General features: G+C 54.0%; 1 protein-coding gene across 3 annotated transcripts; it reads right to left on the reverse strand.

The window, feature by feature from the left end:
- Window positions 1–1,773: 1,773 nt before the first annotated feature.
- On the reverse strand, window positions 1,774–8,953 carry P2RY6 (pyrimidinergic receptor P2Y6). Of its 3 annotated transcripts, none has more exons than XM_071564803.1 (2): window positions 8,842–8,953; window positions 1,774–4,657 (listed from the first exon to the last, which is right to left on the reverse strand). In XM_071564803.1, exon 2 carries the CDS (start codon window positions 4,606–4,608, stop codon window positions 3,616–3,618), a length of 993 nt encoding a protein of 330 aa, XP_071420904.1. In that variant the 5' UTR covers window positions 4,609–4,657; window positions 8,842–8,953; the 3' UTR covers window positions 1,774–3,615. The 3 variants fall into 3 exon arrangements, with proteins under 3 accessions (XP_071420904.1, XP_071420926.1, XP_071420915.1); XM_071564825.1 differs by lacking the exon at window positions 8,842–8,953 and adding an exon at window positions 8,666–8,814; XM_071564814.1 differs by lacking the exon at window positions 8,842–8,953 and adding an exon at window positions 5,758–6,233.
- Between the last annotated feature and the right edge of the window lie 10,789 nt (window positions 8,954–19,742).

The following is a 19,742-nucleotide window of genomic DNA, read 5'->3' on the forward strand; positions in this document are numbered from 1 at the left end:
TTGCTCGCCCTCTCCCCCCACCCTCCCTCCGCTTTTTTTTTCCCTTTTTTTTTTTTTTGGCTTTTCCTCCTCCCTCACCCCCTGCTTTTTTATTTGTTGCATTCAAATAAACTTTCCTCCCCGGAGGCGGGGTTTGCTCGCGCGGAGGGGGAGGGTTGAAGTTTAGATCCCTTTTAGTTAGTTAGTTAGTTAGTTAGTTAATTTTTCTTTTTTTCGGGGGTGAGGGAGAGAAAAGAGGATGCAGGGCTGCCCTCTCGCTCCCAGGCTAAGTAGAGGCAACTCGCACCGCGCTCCTTCTCCCTCTTCGGATCTTTCACCCCCCGTCCGCATCTTTCACTCCCTCCCGCAACTTTCACCCCTCTCCCGCATCCTTCGTTTCCCCCCTCTCTCCCCACATCCTTCATTGCCATCCCTCCCCAGCATCCTTCATCCCCTTCCTTTGTATAAGGGGGCTTATAAAAAAGCAGGAGACCAACTTTTTACACGGGTAGAAGAGGGAACGGTTTGAAACTAAAATAGGGGAGATGTGATTTGGGTATTGGGAAGGAATTCTTCCCTGTGAGGGTGGGCAGACCCTGGCACAGGTTTGCTAGTGAAACTGTGGCTGCGCCATCCCTGGAAGTCTTCAAGGTCAGATTGGAGCAACCTGGGCTAGTGGAAGTTGTCCCTGTCCTTGTCAGGGGTTTTGGAATTAGACAACTTTGAAGATCCCTCCCAACCCAAGCCATTCTGTAATTCCCTCCATCTCTTCCCAGCTTTTTATTTTTAGGGTCAAACTGAGCAAAAATGCAGGTTCCAGGGAGAGATTCTTCCCTTTGCAGAGGATCTGCAGCCCCTGCTTTGCAGCTCGTCTCGGGGAAGGCAGAACACCTTGTTCCCAACGTGCAAAGCTCTCTAGCAAAGCCCTGCCCCGTGAACAGACTTTCTCGTGGGTTTTCAGCATCGCTTGTCAGCACTTGCTATTTGCAGCCTATAACCCTTTTTTCCCCCAATGCAGCAGATTTAGTGCTGGGGAGGTGAAAAATGAAGGTGGATGGGATGGATGGGGGTGAACGTGGCCTTGGCAGTGTCGATGGGGCTGGAGAGGTGTCTTGTCCATGTACAGGACGTTGCTGGCTCTGACTCAAGGTCACAAAAAACCTGGTGATGATAAAAAAACATCCAACATCGCCTGTAAACACATTTTTCAGGACCTAAGAAGCACCTCCAGTGATGCCAGAGATGCACTGCCCCAGCAAGTATTCCTTCCCTGGCTCTTCTTTCCCCACCTCCGCCTTCCTTCCCTGTTCCCCCAGGGCAGGGTGTCTCCTGGCTGTAAGGAAGATATCCCCGTGATGTCCCCCCACCTTGGCATTCAGGATGGGATTTTGGGAAGAGCCACTTATTTCATCCCCTCTCAGTACTGTGGGAGCTGTTCCTCAGAGCTGGTTTGCAGCATCTCTTGAGCAATGGAGATGTTTTGAAGCACATCCCTCATCTCTAAGACATCCTGTTGTTCCCATGGCCCTGTTTTCCAGGCCTGCTGGTACCAAGGGAACAGCTGTCAGGACCCCAAAGCCAGGCAGGACGTGGTCAGGACACTCAATGTGAGTTCTGTGTGTCCCCTACCCTTATAAACATCCAAAATTGGTGATTCCAATACCAGGAATCTCATCCTAGGGCTGCTGAATGTCATGGCCTGAGCCCACGCAGTCCCCGCAGTCACGACCAGACTTTTTGGAAGCTGCTGCATTTTTTTTTCCCCTCAGAACTTTATTGTGGTTACATTTTGTGCACCCACCTCGTCCCACGGGTGCAATCCAGGCACTGGGTGCTGTGATGGAGCAGGGCCCCTCCATCCCTTCCGGGAGCCGGGTGGGCACCCACAGACCCGGCTGGGCTTCTCCAAATCTAAATATTTTGCGCCCTCTCCTGGGTCCGGGTGGCGTGGCCGGACACCTCCCACCCTATCACCTCCCACCCTGTCCCCTCCCTTTAGTCTGAGGACACATGGCTGGGGTTGTCCCCAGGCATTTTGTCTGTGCCCTACAAAACCCCAAAAATTCATCGGAGGGGGTTTGGGCGGCACGGGGGTGCTTTTGCCTCCTCCATCACATTCTGTGCCCCAACCCAAGGTAGTTGTCACCGTGCATGGTCCTCCCCATCGGGACATGGCCACTGCTCCTGCAAAACTGTTTTGAGTGAATGCCATGGCAGGATCGCTTTCCATTCCAGCCCAGTTGATGCTGAGATCTCTGAGCATCATCCAAGAGTCTGTGACCACTCTGGGCACCCTCCTCATCCTCATGACAGCAAGGACCACCAGCACTGGATGCTGGGGAGGTCCTTGGGTGGGTGGGTACCTGAGGAATATGATGTGTCCCTGCAAGGAGCAAGTGAGGATGGAGTTGCACACCTGGCCAGGTGCAGACAGCCAAGCTGGAGGGATGTTTATCCCTGGAGATTTGAAGAAAATTTCTTGAATACACCTAGATGTGATTATGACAACCAGTGAAAAATGCAGCTATCCATATATATATATATCTATATTTATATTCTATATACACACATACACTGTATAGATACATATGCTGTGTTCAGATGGAGCCTGTGCTGGGCCACAAACCTTCCCTGCTCACGTATACTCTATATATGTACATATAGTGGGTGCGTTCAGTCAGCTGAGGAGAGGGGGAGATTTATTCTATACATCCATATGTTAAAGGAGACTCACAGAACAATCTGTGGGGCCAATCCCTCCTTGCTGGGAGGCACCTCCATCCCGAGGCTGTGGGAGCAAAGCCCAATCCCCAGTCCAGCCTGGGGGCAGTGCAGAGGCCACACCATGGCCACACCACCAAGGACACCGAGTAGCTCAGTGACACAGGTTTCCTGACTCTGGGCATTGTGTCTGGGTGTGCTGACTCTGATTTTGGTGGATCCTGGTTAGGAGGTGACAGCAGGGCACCACAGACACCAGGATGGGCCAGATGTGGGATGCTGGGCTAATCAGGGAGCTGGACTCAGGTACTGCTGAAGGTCCCCAAGCAGGTGATGACACTGCTGGCTTGTGTCTAACCCAAGGTCACTGCTAGGGTGGAAAATTCAGCACAAGTGTCCCAGTTGCCTGTATGTCCCCTTTCCCAGTTCCCAGTTTGGTCAGGGATGTTTTCCCACCATTTTCCAGCACCAGTGGTACCAGTGGGCCCCCGTCTCTTGCTGGTGTGACCTCATTCTGGGGGCTGGAAGTTGGGGATGTCCAAGAAACATCCACAACACTGATGTCAAGCTGGAGAAACACATGGGTCCACATCTCCCAGACAGGTAATGAGCTGAACTAAACCCTCCTTCACATGTCCCCATCAGGGAATTTTTAATTGAGTAGGGGGAGAAGTTGTCCCCCAGCAGCTCATCCTGAGTCAGGGTCTGTGTCCTCTGTGGTCCCACCATGTTCTTCAGAGGATTTTTATTGCATTGGTGCTGTGGTGGGTTAATACTGCACTGCTGTTGGCTGGAGAGAGGACAGAAGTGCTGGAAGCTTGGGAGGTGCCGTCCTCCTGTCCTCCAGCACATGCCCAGCTGAAGTCATGGAGCTTAAAGTCAACAGGGTGACACCGAGGTGGCCCTTGCCCTCTGCTACGAGCCGTAGGTGACGCAGTGGTCGTGCCGCCACTTGGAGCTCACCTTGTCGAGGAGGTACCGCGTGCTCTCGCGGAACCTGCGCTGGGTGAAGTAGAAGAGGATGGGGTCGAGGACGCTGTTCATGCTGGCGAAGGGTCGCGTGCACTTGTAGGCGATGGCAAAGGCCTGCAGCACCGGGCAGGGCACGCCCGAGGACGAGCGCACAATCAGGTAGAGGGTCTTGGTGAGGTGGAAGGGCAAGAAGCTGATGGAGAAGACGATGACCACGATGATGACCATGCGCACGGCTTTGTCCTTCCGCTTGTGCACGGCCAGGCCGATCAGCTCGTCCTTCTGGCACAGTATGCGGGCCATGCTGCAGTAGCAGGCCAGGATGGCCACGAAGGGCAGCAGGAAGCCGGTGACGGTGAGGGTGATGCCGTAGGGGAAGTAGGCGGCCGAGCGCTCTGGGGGGCTCAGGTCGTAGCAGACCGTGCGGTTCCTCTGGGTGCCCGTGGAGGCGAAGACGAAGGTGGGCAGGCACTGGGCAATGACGATGAACCACACTCCGGCACACACCAGCCACGTCAGCTTCTTCCCCTTCCTCTTGTGCCACGAGGCCAGGGGGTGGCAGATGCCCAGGTAGCGCTGGACGCTGATGCAGGTGAGGAAGAAGATGCTGCTGTGGAGGTTGGAGTAGAACTGGAAGCGGATGAACTTGCAGGTGAAGTCCCCGAAAGGCCAGTAGTCCTTCTGGGTGTAGTTGTAGATGAGGAGAGGGAGGGAGCAAACGTACAGCAGGTCAGCCACGGCCAGGTTGAGCATGTAGATCATGCTGCGGCTCAGCGCCTGCCGTGCCACCCAGATCTGCCCGATGACCACGGCGTTCAGGGGCAGCCCCACCAGGAACACCACCGAGTACACCAGCGGCAGCAGCACCTGCTTGAACTCCTCGTGGAAGGTGCATGAGTTCCTCCCAGCGCCCACCAGCGCTGTCAGGTTGGCCATGGTGGTGTTCCCACCCTGTCAGTGTCCTGGTGTGGCCCCTCAGCAGTACCTGTGAGCGACAGAGAGGTCAGCTGGGGACTTGTCTGTGTGGTGCCACATACACCAGGGCGAACCTGCACCAGTGTGTGTGACTGTGCCTGGAGCAATCCCCACATAAAGGGATGGAGAGCAGCCCTGAGGAGGATTTGGGGGTGCTGGTGGATGAGAAGATGGACATGCCCTGGCCATGTGCACTTTGGGATTAGAGGATCTTTAATGTGTCTTCCAATCCCAACCATCCTGTGATTCCACGGTTCTAAGCCACGAGGATGGATTGAGGGGTGTAACAAGACGGTGGAGAGAGCCTGGAGCACAGGCTGGTGACACGCAGAACAGTGAGGTGCCCACAATGGCCACGCTCCCAGCTTCACTCCCCGTGACACTTACACCCCATGGGAAGGTTTGCACAAGGCCAAACCACCCCCGGCCGGCTCCGGGAGAGGAAATTGCGGCAGGAGCTGCCGCTGCCGCCGGCACGGCTTCCCGCTCCTCTGCAGGGGGTGCCAGAGCCCCGCAGCCCGTCACGCATCCCGCCGGTGTCGGGGGATGCCCGGAGCGCAGCCCAGCCCAGCCGTGGGAGCGGGCGTGGGGACAGCGTTGGGAACACGAGGGGGGACACAATCCTGCCGGTGCTCTGGGCTTGTAAATGCTGCACATGCCTCCTGGTACCCTGCTGAGTTCCCCTGCACCTGCACTGAGCCCATCACACCTTGCTGAGCACTCTGGCACCTCACTGAGTCCTCTGGCACCCCACTGTGCCCCCCTGAGCCCTGTTGAGCCCCTCTGGCACCCACTGCACTGTCACCAGAGCTCCAGGTAGCCCCAGCATCCACCTCTGCCACCTCCAAGGCAGTAAGTGCTTCAGGACTGTGGAGTTCCCTATCCCTGAGTCCCATAAAACTCCCCCGGGCCCCTCGAACCTTTCCCGGCACCCCCAAACCTCCTCCGGGCCCCCCAAACCTGCCCCGGGACCCAAGGCTGGAGCAGCACCCACCCAGCACCCACAAGAGCCTCTGCCATCCCCCCTGAGCTCAGGGGGACACCACCAAGGACACTGGGGACACGGTGGCTGGCAACTGGCTCTTTGGGGGACCTGGGGGCATATCCTACCTGCTGGGATGCCACAGGGTGCCAGTGGGTGCCACGGGGTGCTGGGACCCTCAGCTCTGCCCAGCTCTTGGGCACGTCTGTGCCCCCGGGGTGCTGTGCTTGCCCTCTTGAGCAACAAATGCTTCCCCTTTCCAGCCAACAGTAGCTCTGTGGGGAAATGGGGAAGGGAACAGGGGTGGGCACTGCATGGCACGGCACCGTGGGCATCACATGGCACTGCACAGCATGGCATGGCATGGCAGAGAACCGTGGGCATCACATGGCACTGTACAGCATGGCACGGCATGTCAGGGTGGGCATTGCATGGCATGGAACAGCACCGTGGGCATGACATGGTGTGGCATGGCATGGCAGCGTGGACACTGCTCTGCATGGCACAGAACCATGGGCATCACATGGCATGGCCCATTTTCATGGATTTTTCCCCCCAAAAACACCCCTTGGAGGTGTTTGCAGGGTGTTCCTAAGGGACAATCCCAATGGTGAAGGGCACCAAAAAATGGAGGAGCAGCCAAAAAAAGAAGGGATTCCCCTCCCACATGGAAATGAGGAAAAATCCCTCTTTGTAAGAGGGAAACAAGACATTGCTCCTGGGTTTGGAGGGATGGAGAAGGCAGAGGAGGAAAAATCCCTCACTATCCCAGGAAAAAACACCTCGGGACCCTTGGCCTCATCGAGCTGCTGTGCCCAGGGGTTGGTCCAGCTCATCATCTCAAAAATCTCTTTTCTCATTCCAAAAAACCATCCCAGGAAATCCTGCCAGCCCTTGGGGTGATGGGATTGGAGCCTCCCAAATCCATAGGATTATGAAGACCAGGTCCCTGATGCAACAGTGCTGGTGAAATCCATTGGGAAATGAGACTTTCGGGGGGGGGGAAAAGGGATGCCCTGATGCCACTGTGATGGGCATCTGGTGAAATCCCTTGTGAAATGAGAATTTTAGATGGGGGAAAGGGGTGCCCAAGGTGTTGGGGTGCTCTGGAGGATGGGATCACCCTTATCCCAGGGGTTTAAAGTGCCTGAGGAGGAGGAACAAGGGTTAGGAAAGAGAAGTGGGACTGTTCTGTGGCCAGATGGGGAAGAGATTAAAAATAATCACTCAGCAGCAGCCTCAAGCTTCCCCTGGCTTTGCCCCCTCCAGCCATCTCATGCAAACCCTTCTCCCCTCCAATTAGCTTTAATTAACATCCTGCTATTAACAGGAAGCGGGTTCTGCAAGATGGATACAGCGGGAAAATATCCTGGCTGCTGCTGCCCTCAAATAGGATGAGAGAGGGGGTTCTTTCCTTGGAAACCTTCCTCCTTGGGTTGTCCTGCTTGCTGTGGGGGGAACTTTGTGTCCCTGGCAGGGCTGGAAAACTGGGCTGGATGGAAGCAAAAGCTCTGGCTCAGCAGATTCCTGAGGATGAAGGGAAGATTCTCCTGCCCTCCGTGTTCACTTGGCCAAAGTCACCACATCCTTGTCCCCAAACATCATCTGGCTGATCCCAAATCATCTGTAGGTGGCCAAGGATATATCCCATCTGCCCCTGGACTCCTTGGTGGGCACAAAGTCTTGGATGTTTTAAGGGGAATCTCCATCTAGTGAAGCCTGGAGGTGTAATGATGTGGAGAAATTGGGAATTTTGGGGTACTAAACATGCACTGTGAGAAAGGGACACAAGGATGGTCACACTGGTGCCTCTGCCACCAAAGTACCCTGCCCCCGGGTGACCCCCTCCACTTCCCCAGGCTTTAGTGCCACCCCAGCTGCCCTGAGCAACTGGGTAGCGTTTCCCTGCTGGGAATGGGAATGGGAGCTGCTGGGACAGGGAAGGTGCAATGGGTTGGTCTGGGCTCAGCTGGCAGGGCTGGGTTTGTTTAAACCCCCACATACACACACATATACATAAAGGCTCATGTGTTTATGCACCCACATGGTGCATACACAAGCACATGCACCGCTCCTTATAAATAATATTTATATAAAATACATAAATACACCGCTGCACATCTCTCTATACATATACAGAACCATCTATCTGGCTCTTCACACACATACATTTCTCTCTATATATACATTTCTCTCTATGTCTCTGTTCACACACACATATACACAAACTTCCACACCTCTGTACACAATTATATATGTCTCTGAGCACAGGGACTCACACTCATGGATATACAGATATATACAAATATATTTATCCTTCTATACGCACATCTATGCAGACATGCTTATATATACAATACATTTGTACCCTGGATGTACATATGAACAAATATATTTGTATCTTAAGGCAGAGGCCAGGCTAGCTGGCCCCATCCTGCCCAGTTTGGTTTTACCCTGTTGGGTCCCATCCTGACTGGTTCAGTCTCACTCCCTCGGGTCTGATCCAGCCTAATCTCATCCTGCTGGATCCCACATCCAGCCCTGAAACTTGGATCTCATCCTGACCCAGTTTTGTCTGACACCTCTGGGCCTGATCCTGCCCAATTTATACCCATCTTGCCCAGTCTGCTCTGAACCTTTTGGGTCTGATCCTTCCAAGTTCACCGTGACCCTCTGTTGGGTCCCACCCTGCCCTGTCCAGCCCCATCATTCCCAGTTCACTCTGACCCTGTTTGGTTCCTTCCTACCCATTCCATCCCCTGCTGACTGGTCCAGTCCCATCCTGTCCTTCCAGCTCCATCCTACCCGGTTCGCTCTGACCAACTCAGGTCCCATCCTGACCAGCCCAGTCTCATCCTGCCCAATTCACTCTGACCCACTCAGGTCCCATCCTGTCCCGGTTCGGCTTGTCCGGTCTCCCCATCCCGTAAGCCACAATTACCGGCAGCGGGATGTGCCGGGCGGCAGCGGCTTCACTCTGACACTTTAGGGTCGCATCCTGCCCGTCCAGCCCCACCTTGCTCGGTTTACTCTCACCCACTCAGGTCCTATCCTGTCCCGGTTCGGCTCATCCCGTTGCCCCTGTTCGTGGCACGCTCTGGCAGCGCGATGTGCCGGGTGGCAGCGGGTTCGCTCTGACACTCTGTAGGGTCCCATCCTGCCCAGTCCAGCCCCATCCTGGCCGATCCCGTTGCCCCAATCCCGGCACTCACCGGAGCGGGATGCGCGGGGCTCCAGCGGCGCTCGCCTGTCGGGGCCGCCCCGCCGCCTTCGCCTTCGGTCCCGCTCCGCCCCGGGGCCGCCCCGCTCCGCCCCGGCACCTGCGGGAGGGGCTGGGGAAGGGTCACAGCTGGACTGGGCCGGGGGATGGGAAGAACAGCTGGACTGGGGGCCCCACAGCTGCATGGGGGGGCTGCCGGGCAAACATCTGGCTTGGCATGATGGGCGGACAGATGTGCGGGAGAGGGTGTTGGGGAGCTTCCAACAACCCCAAAAAGGGGGTTCACAGGGTGGGGTGCTGCAGCCAGCGGCTGGATGGTGCTGGCCGGAGACTCGGAGCTGCTGGAGCCCTGAGTGTCGGGACAGGGTGTCCCTGCGGCCCCGGGTCCCGAGCGGAGGGGTCGGGGGCTCGGGTACTCATTAACCGGGCGCTCGGACCTCGGCGCTTCCTGAGCAGGGCCATTAAGGAGCAGCAAGGCAAGGAAGCCCCAGGGCACGTGTTGGGAATGGAACGGCAGATGCATAAACTGCCCACGGATGCCGGGATTACGCACGGGATGACGGGTTTGACACTTCTTTTCCCTGGAAGGCCATTTCAACCTCCCAAATTATTACCTGCTTTCCTTGTTAGGGCTTGAGATGGGTCTTGGTAGATGTGGAAGAGGAGGAGGTGCTGAATGGCATCGCCTGGATGATGGAGCACCACATGGGGAACTCTCTGGTGTCACCTCCTTGCAGCACTGGAGCAGGCACCCCAATATGAGGTGAGGGATTTTGGAATGCACAGGATGGAATGGGGAGGTGGAATGAGGTGTCTGGATCCTGCTGGCGCCTGCGCTGCAGGGACAACCCGGGCTTTCATCGATCCTGGCATGAGGCCACAGCCCAGCCGGGCACTGGGGCCACGGGGGAGATGGGCTCTGGCAGGAGCTGCCATGAATATTTGCAACCACAGCCAGGCTGGAGCCATCACTCGCATCCTGGGGCTGCCCGGACTTGTGGGGTTGGGTTGGAGATGGCTTGGTGCCCTGGTGAAATTCCCTGCTCCCTCAGCCTCCAGGGGGAGAAGGAAAGCGGGAGGGGGGAAATGTGTCTTTCCCCAGAACACACGCCTTGTGCAAACAAGCCCAACATCCTGCGATGGGGAGCCCAGGACTTCCCGCAAGAATCCGGGGAACGCGGCTGAGAACGGACACAACTCAGCGCTCTGATGAGCCACCAGCGAGGGCTCTGATGAGCCACCAGCGAGGGCTCTTATCGCGCCTCCAGTGCTGCCTCCCACAAGCTCCAGGCTGGTGGAAAAGAGCTGGTTCCCTCCTCCATGCCGGCACGTGGGTGTCCTTGTGGGTCCCCAAGGTGAACAGCCAGCTGTCCTGCTGTGGGGACACTGTAAACACTGGTGGGAGTGTTAAGAACGAGAAATAAAAGAGTGACTCCTGGCTGCCTGCCAGCCCCAGCCACCTCCACCGAGCCCAGCACCAGGGTCTGGCACCTCCAGCCCAGCCCTGGGACACCTGGAATAAACGGGAATCCCCCCAAAGTGACAGTATGAGGGTTGAGCCAGGACAGGAGAGCCAAATTCAAAGGCAGCACCCAAAGCTAAAAAAGAGATTTCAAGCAAAGCATTGTTGTGATGCCTATTTTTATCCATAGGAAAGGTTCATTGGGAAAAATGACTGGGAAAAGGATTCCTCTTGGAGTCTCACTCATTGAATTAATCCTTGGCAGAAGAGGCCTGGCAGAGTGGCTGGATTTGGCTTTCTGAGAGCCTTTGGCCACCTGGGTTCTGTTCCTCGTGCTGTGACTTGCCAGGAATTGCATTAGCTACTGATTGCAGGAGACCTTTGCTGCTGCAGTTCCCTGAGGGATGGCACATTCCCAATGAAATCCAGGTTTCCAGCTACCAGCAGGATGGTTGGACATGGAGAAGAGCATCTGTGGTCAAGGCCAGGGAGGCATCTGGGAATTGGGACCACATTCCTCTGATCTGCCAATCTCCTGGAGGTGTAAAGCGGCATTTTTGGAATGCTGAAGCTTTGTGGAATCCTTGGGGCTGGCATGTCCTCACAGGAAGGTTCCTCAGGGCTGTCAGTTCTCCCCCAGCACAGACACACCAGGGATGCAGGCTGGGTCCCTCCTGCCTTGGGCTCCAGACCAGAGATGTCCTGCCTGAAAGATTTCATTGCATGTTTATAACGGAAATGGAGTTAATTCCTCCTGTCCTGACCACACCAGCCTGCCAGGGTGGTGGATCTGGTTCAGCTTGCTCATGGGGAGGTCACACTTGATGGCAACTTTCCCTTTTTAACCAGCTCTGAGGGTGTGGTCACCCCAGACTCACCCTGATACCCCAGCACCTTTGGGTCCCTAAATTTTTGGCAGAGAAGGTGTTTGGTGGGGAAAGTGTCACCTTTTGGGGTCTACTCTGATGGTGGCCTCCATCTTCAGGCTGCACTCCCTGTTCACCCCAGTCAAACCAGTGCAGCCAACTGGGGGAAAGCCCCACAGGAGATGACAAGTTGTCTCACTCTTGGACCTCTGAGCTGGAGAAACTGGTCAACCTCCATTGCCATAATGCCATTTCCATTATAAACACAATGGAATGAAATTATTGAATGAAATTATTTAGATGGAATGAGATTTTTGGGGCCCAGGCCCCCACTTCTGGCCAGTCAGTCCAGATTTCCCTCTGGAGGTGAGAAGTTTCCAGCAGCAGCCTGTGAGCCCACTCTGCCAAGGCTTGGTGGGAGCTCCAGGAAACCTTGGATTTGTTGGGAATTCTGGTGAAAAAGCCTTGGCTGACCCAGGATTTCTCAAGAAGTCACATTTCGGCTCATTTTCCTCTCCAACCTGCTTTCCTCCAGCTGCATGGACGTCAGCAGGGGAGGAAGGGCTTGCTGAGCCTCCCCTTCCCCAGATGATTAATGCCATGGTCTTTCCTTTTCCTCTCCTCCTGCTGGCACACCCTGACGTCCCTCAAGGATTCAGGGTTGCTTCCTGCTCCTGGCTTTTCTTTGCTTGGCAGTCCTCAGGGAGCAGTGTGGAACACAAGGGTCCAGGCGCAGGTGGAGTTCTAGACTCTGGTTTCACCCATGGCTTCAGCAAAAGTGGTGGCTTGGAGTAGGAACTCTCACCAATCTTGTGGTGAAGCAGTTTGGGAAGGGACATTTTGGGACTCATGTCTGGGGTCTTTGCAGGCAGGAAATTCCAGGGCTTAGGGCACGAAGGTGACTCATGGTGGAGGTTTCCAAGGTGGAGATGCATTTGGGGTACCACCATCCCAGTGGGACCACTCACAGGGAGAAAAAAGCTATTTTAAGGTTGAAAACCAGCATCTCAGGGGTGAGTCAACCTGAGGAGCTCCATGATCATGGTCCCTCTCCATAAACCAGGGCCAAGCACAAGTGTCCCAACTTACCACCATGTGCTACTGCAGGATCACAGATTGTCCCCTGGCCAAAGGGTGCCCACCACTTGGGTCTAATGGACAGAACAAGGGCGAGATGGTCAGATTTGAGCAGGAACCAGCAGTTTTGTGCAGCACAAATCAGATGCTTTGCACCAAAAACTGGTGCAGCTTCTTGTTGTCCCCTTCAATGCAAGGAACAAGGAATTGTGTCCATGACTTCCAAACCACGTGGCTCAAATCACCCAACTAGATGGATGTGCAGTTTCCACTCTGTGCCATCACTCTGAGCCTTTCTGGAATGGGGATTTTATGTCTTTCTCTGCTCCTTCTGCTCATTAATACCATTAAATGCTGTTGGCTCAGTGTGTCCATGCCCTTGCCAAGGGAGCAGTGAGGACCTCAGGGACTCTGGAGAAGCCAAAATTAACATCCAGGCATGAGGCATCTCCCCTAGGGACCCAAACCTTCCAGGAATTTAAATGCAGAGCATGGACCATTTGCTTCTCAGGATCTACTCCACTCTTGGGCTTGTTCTCCTTTCCTGCAGGTGGGTCCATCACACCTGGCCACCACAGGGAAGACTTGAGCCACAGTGTCCCGTTTCTGCCATTGCAGAGATGACCAAACCAGACATTTATTTTGGGGAAAAAACATCTGTTCCATGTCTGGCATCACCAGTGATGTTTTCTGTGGGGGCAACTCACATGTCTTCACTTCTCCTTTTCGATTCTGCTTCTCAGATCACAATCTGTTCTTGAAGTAAGTAAATGAAAGGGGAAGGCACATCTCAAGTGATTTATTTTTTTAATTCCAAGAATTTATCTCTTCCTTACAAGAAACAAAACATTTGATTTTCTGCAAATGAGCAGAATAACAGAATTTAAACGCAGTTTTTCATCACTTAAAAAGGGAAAAAAAACCCCCAACAGTACTTGAGGTTCCTACTCAGCTAAACCAAATGTGATGGTAACATTTTATAGGAAGATTTTGGAGCTATCCTGGACATTGTTACCCCTTGGTTTATGAATAAAAGATTGTTCTGTGCTGATTGCTGGGACTTGACTGAACCACAGATCTCTGAGGTTTTACCAGGAGCATCCCCACAGAGGGACCATTTTAGGTCTTCCATCCTCAAATGGGGAGCATTCCCATCTATTTCTCCCCAGCTAATCCATCAGGAAATCCCACGCATCCACTTCTATGTGAGCAGACAGGGCTCACGACTCCAGCAAACCCACTCAGGACTTTCTGTAGGGTTTGCTTTGTGTTATGGGCAACATTAAGAGCAAGAATTTGGGGTCCAGGGCCAGCTCAGTGCCCAGGATAAGAAGCAGCTTCCCAGGATGGATTCAGATTTTGCAGGGATGTGGTGCTGGGAGCAGAATTACCTTGGCAGCATCTTCTAAACAAAGCTCAGAGCAGAACCAGTGCCCAGACACTTCATACAAACACTGGGGGGAAACCATAACAAGGGAAATACAATCCTGGGGGGTCCTGGCCATCAGTTGTCTGGGGTTGGGCACATCCAGGCACGGCTCCTACACCTTTTTTGGTGTGGTGGTTTGCAAGTGTTGGGGAATTGGGGTGCTACAGTCAGGGAGGGGGGTATTTGGGTGCCAGGAGATGCTCCTGGATTCCCAGGAGATGATGCTATGGATGCCAGGATATGGAGGCCAGGTGCACTCTTGGTGGGTTGAAAGACCATTCTGGGCAAGGAGGGCTGTGCCCATCTAGGCTTAAACCAGGACACCATCACTGCTGGCAGTGACAGGGTGGCCCAGGGAGCTCCTGGGTCGCTGTGGTGACCCCAGTCCGTGTCTCAGTTTGCCCAGTGTCAGGTAACAGCTCTGAGCCACTCCAGGACCCTCAAACAGGGGATTGGAGAGTTGGATCCCAAGTCCTTGATCAGCAGGCAGGGCCCTCCTGGCCTCAACCTGCCTGTCCTCCAGGACACCTGAGACCTGCCCAAGCCAGAAATGCTCAAGCAGGTCCATCCCGTTGTTGCAAAACCAGGGCAGTGGGGAAGTTGTGCGGGGAGGGAGGAGGGGAACGTGATGGGAAACAAGATCAGCTTGTTCCCCTGGAGCTGGCGTGTCCTGGCAGGCAGCACTGGGTGACATCACTCACAGCACCTTTGGTAGTGTTTCACCCTCTCTAATGTGTTTTTTAAAATCATTTTCCTGCAACTATGGTTTGATTGTATTCTATTCCATTCCAATTTTTAAATCCGTTTATTCAGGCCAGGAGCTGCCAGTGCCTGAGTTACTCTTTCCCTGTGCATGTCCAATGGATAGCCCTGATCCCATCAGGATGGCAACAGCTCTGACACAAACTTTAGGGAAAAATGTCTAGAAAAACCCAGCACAAACAGAAAAAAGGGTTGTGAAATAGGTTTGATTTAAAATATCCAGTAATCCCAGGCATTCTCATTTCCTTCCCGGCATTATCTGACATGATCTTCTATTCTGGGGTACTCAGAGAAATTTGCTCAAAGGAAAACTGAACAATAACAAAGGAGATTAAAATAAAACCAGAAAAATTACAACAGTGATGCACGAGAAGTTGGTTGGGATTCCAGGAACGTTCAAGGGAATCTCCTGTGCAAGGAAGTGACTGCAGGATCCGATTCCCTGTTGGAGGGGGAGGTGAAGAGGCTGCCATGGCTTCAAGACCAACTGGTGGGTTTGGTCCAAAATGGGCCATCTCAGCAGGGTGGCTGGAGAAAGAGCTGTGGGATCTTCTCCAGGTGGGTTGTGGTGGGCTCTGGACCTACAGCACATGGGTCTGAGCACAACCTGCTGGAGGCCAACAGGACTTGCCTTGCAGAGCCCAAGGATGGGCAGCCACCAGCCTGCTGCAGTGAAGCACCTCATTAAACCTCTGCTTCCCAGGCACTTGGACATCTGTTTTTCAGCACAGCCATGAGAGGAAATGCTGGTTTTCTCCACCAGGATAAGAGCAGGTGCAAACAACTCTTGGCTACCCAAGACCTTTGGGCATGACACGCCTTTTGGTCTCCTCTGTGCCTGGCACACCTGAACGTGCCTCTCTACTCACATCCAGCTCAGGACTCAGCTGCATCCCCTGTGCTTTCTGTCCTCCTGGCTGAGTGTCCCAGTGCCCCCATCTCCAGGATTCTGGAGACACCACATGGCCCAGAAGCAAGCACAGCGTTTGGCCATTCCCAGGCTGGTGGTTTACAACCTCCAAAGCCAGCACTTACCTCTGCAGTGTCCATGTGTGCACAAGGCTTTTATGTCTGCAAACAACCAGGACAGCTCAAGGGTTTGGCTCCCACCCTGCTGGCTCCTGGATGTGTTCCTCTGTTGGCTCTGCTCCCTCTTCCTTGCTCCGTGTTTCAGCAGGAGGATTCTGCTCCTCCCTCCTCATCTCCTGCCAGGCATTAACGTGGGAGAGCTCTCAGGTATCAGAGGTGTCACCACATCACTCTTCAGGGGGCTGGGACCTGTGTGCTGACTTCTTTGGCCACCTTCCAAGCAGATGTGTCCAGTGGGATGTGCTCCTCCCTTACATCCCCAGAAAGTCTTGGTAAGGTATTGTGCAGGGCCTGGAGAAAACAGGGATGTCCATGTAGGTTCTGGGGCTGGCATGGGGGTCCTGGGACTGTCACATAGGTCTTGGGGCTGTCCTGGGATTGTCACATTGTCTTGGGATTGGCACATTGTCCTGGGATTGTCACAGTGTCCTGGAACTGTCACATCCTCATCCCAGCACTGGTGAGGAGCAGTGTTCACACCAGAAGCCACTCACTGGTGTGCTGGCCATGCCAAAGGGTCTGGTTTCTCCTTCTCCTCCTCCCCAGGCAGTGAACATTGATTGGGTTTATGAATTAACTTCCCTCAGAGAGTCGGCAGAGCCGGAATGGGGACATTAAACAAACACGAAGCCGTTTGTGACTCAGGCCGTGGCCCTGTGCCAAGGCAAGCACGAAATGCCCCAGCTGAGCTTTGGGAATTGCTCACTGCTAAATCCACATGGTCCTGGAGAACACACTGGATGGCTCTCCTTGCTAAATTCAGCTGGGGCAGGTGAAAAACCTCTTCTTTCCCCAGATCTGGTGCTCAAGACCTTTGTTCCTCCAGCAGAGCAGAGTCAGCAGGACATCCCTGCCATGGAAAGATGATGAAACTCCTCCCTGAGAGGCCCCTGGGTACCACAGTGGCACAGAGCTCATCCCAGATTTGGGAAGGTCCCTCTTCCACCCCACACATGCTCCTGCATGGGGATGATGCAGCTCTGTCCTGCAGACTCCCCGAACTCTCTGTTTTCCACCAAAATGAGTAAAAGTTGCTTGTCATTCTGGGTGGGAATGATTCAAGAAGATTTCAACGGCAAACCTGTCCTGCTCTGGGGTTGTTTCCCTCCTTATTGCCCCTCCTGGCCACTGGGAGGTTTGTAGACATTCACTGAGATGTGTTTGGACATGCCATGAGGAGCAGTTCCTTTTGGCTGGCTCCTCACATGTTTGCTTCCAGCCACATTCCCAAACAAGGACAATGGGGAGCTTCCATCCCTCAGAGCCTGCCCAGAACCTGGGCTGGAGATCAGGGAGGCTGAGACCTCCCCAAGGTCCTGCCTGAGGCACATCCTTCTCACATGCTGAGGAGGGGGATTTGTCTCCTGTGCCTGTTTGCAAGACGAAGATCCAAAAACAACAGAAAATTCCTTAGAGAAAGGAGACCTCCATCACCTCGGGCTGTGGTGTCTCTGCATGGATCCGCTCTCATCTCAGCTGGAGCTGGTGCTGCTGGAGGACAGAAGCTGAGCCAAAGCCTCCATGAAACATTCCATGGCCCTAGGATGGACAGTCTGTCCTCTTGATCCCCAACCTCACAGCTGTTATGATCTTCAGCAAAAGACCAACACTCACTAGCCAGATCTTTTATCCATGTCCACCCTGCACCATCCATCCTGTGTCCTCTCTCCTCCTTGTGGTCACTCCTGGCAGCTTAGGAGAGAAGAGTGCTGGGGGCTTTTTAATTAATTCCATTTAATTCTCTTTAAATTGATTTAAATGGGTTAACTCCAGGCACCAGCACAACCTGGAAAGAAATTCTTCAGAGCAGAACTTGGGTGTCCAGGCACCAGCACAGCCTGGAAAGAAATTCTTCAGAGCAGAACTTGGGTGTCCTGGTGGGATTTTGGGGTTTTCAGCATGAGAAGGATGTGAACCTGCTGGATTGAGTCCAGGGAAAGGCCATGGGGATGGGATTGGAGCATCTTTTGAATGAGGAAAGGCTAAGGGAGCTGGGACTGCTCAGCCTGGAGGCAAGAACACTTGGGGGGATCTCATCAAATACCTCATGAGGAGAGAACAAGAGAAGTGGAGCCAAAGTCTTTTGGTTGGTGTCCAGTGACAGGACAGGAGGTGATGGACACAAACTGAAACACAACAAATCCTGTTTAGACACAAGAAAATGATTTGGCTGCCATGAGTGTGGTCAAGTTTCCAGCTGAGGTTGTGGAGTCTCCATCCTTGGAGATGCTCAAATCCATCTTTTCTCTGAGCAACCTCCTCCCAGCCCTCCCAGCACCCTCTTTGTGTTTGTGGTTGGATTAAATGCTCTGCAGAGGTCCCTGCCAGCCTCAGGCCCTCTGTGAGAGGAAAGAGAGGAGAGGACAGCCTTAGGAAACAACCCTGTCCCTTTGTATGGGAAGGTGGGAGTCTCTTCCGTGTCCAGGAAGTGACCAGGAAAATCCTTGGAGCCACAGTTTGGTGTCATGAGGATGAGCCTGACCCAGACTCTGGTGGAGGGACTGCTGATTCCAGCCCTTTCCAAGCCCTGACATGAAGCTTTCTGCTCCCCACCACGGTGCACATCAGGAGTGCAGTCCCTGCCTTTGATCCATGTGGCCTTGCAAGGACACCATGAGCTCATCCCACTCCTCCCCCTGCCCATGAAATCCCAGACATCCTCCAGATGTGCTGCGGAAGGATGAGCACCATGTGTCTGGCATTAGATCCCAGAGCAGAGCTCTGGCTGGAGAGGATGAACTCGTGTCCTCTGCAGCAGGTGCTCCTGCAGGACAGCAAAGCCCTCTTGTTCACACCACTGGCAGGGATGGAATTGCTCTTGGGGGGTGAGGGAGGCTGGTCCTGGACAAACAGCACGGTGGCTGCTTAGGCTGGTTTGCAAAGACAACACAGGCTCAGCGGGAGATGATCAGCACTGGGAAACACCAACATCCCTCCTGACAAACAGTCTGAGTGCCCTCACCAAGTGATCATCTCATCCTAGAGGCATAATCTTGGTTTGAGGGGTTTTAAAAAGTTTGAATCTCGAGGCTGCTTCTATAGGTCATGGGGAGAACCAGCTGCCTCCAGAGGACAATTCACCTTGAACTTCTGGAGATGAACTGGCGGTGGTTTAGGAAGTACCCTCTGGACTCCTCTCACACTGCCATGGTTGACATCTGACTGCTGGGACCGGGCTGGGTGACCCCCTCTGTTTCCCTGGAGAGGGATCCACACCTCCCCAGGTGCACTCTCAAGCCAGATCCATCATCCCAGTCACCTTAAAGATGTTCTCAAAGCTGTGGAAAAGCTCAGCCTTGAAGCTTTTGAGAGAACCATGTCCCAGTTTCCATAATTCTGCCCTGGGGAATGTTTGCCCAGAACATCTTGCATTCATAGCAAGGAAGATAAGGATGAAGATGGAGCTGGAGCTGGAAGGATGGCTGTCTCCCCAGACTGTGGTTGCTGCCATTGCTGGCAGTTATGGCCCTTAGCTGGACCAAGGTAGTCCTCAAGCCTGGAGAGACAGCTTAAGTGAAAGGCTGAGCACCAAGAGCCAAAGTTGCATCTGGTTTGGGGGAAAAACAAGAAATATTGGGCCTGTGAGAAACTACATGTTGAAATGAAGGTTGGAGAAGGATTTGAGGCAAAAAGAGGCATCTACTTTCATAAAATCATGGAACAGTTTGGATGGGAAAGGACACGTGGCTCTGGGCAGTCTGGGGGGATGCAGAGTCCCACCAGTCACTTGCTTCCCACAGAACTTTCCTGAGCATGGCTTGAAGGTGGACTCAGGTGACCACAAATTCCCTAAAGTCCTTGTGTCTCCAGGAATCACATCTGTAATGGACACTGGGCTGCTGGGTCCCAACAGCTGGGGCAGTGCAGGTCCCATGTGGGGCAGGAGGGCCACACCAGGCCCTTTGCTCCAGCTCCTCACCCTGCCTCCTTCAGCAAGGTCATCTTTCTGAGGGCCTTCAGAAGCTCTAATCAGCTTCTCCCTTAGCCCAAACAGTCCCATTCCCACAGGCTCCAGCCTGGGGTTGCCCCCCAGGGCTGCTTGGCTTGGAGCCTTCAGGGGCATCCTGAACATTCCACCCACTGTGGATAAAGGGAGAGGGTCACTGAGCTGTGCTCAGGGGCTGGAGGTCCCTCCCTTCCAGCAAAACCTCACGGGATGCCTTGAACATCCCCCTCAGTACATCCATCCTCCCAGCTGGACAATGGAA

This window comes from Pithys albifrons, chromosome 1 (assembly GCF_047495875.1).
Source record: "Pithys albifrons albifrons isolate INPA30051 chromosome 1, PitAlb_v1, whole genome shotgun sequence".
NCBI classification, from domain to species: Eukaryota; Metazoa; Chordata; class Aves; order Passeriformes; family Thamnophilidae; genus Pithys; species Pithys albifrons.

Excerpts from the sequence above, each read along its gene's own strand:
- P2RY6 (XM_071564803.1), bottom strand. The coding sequence starts at position 4,608 with ATGGCCAACCTGACAGCGCTGGTGGGCGCTGGGAGGAACTCATGCACC.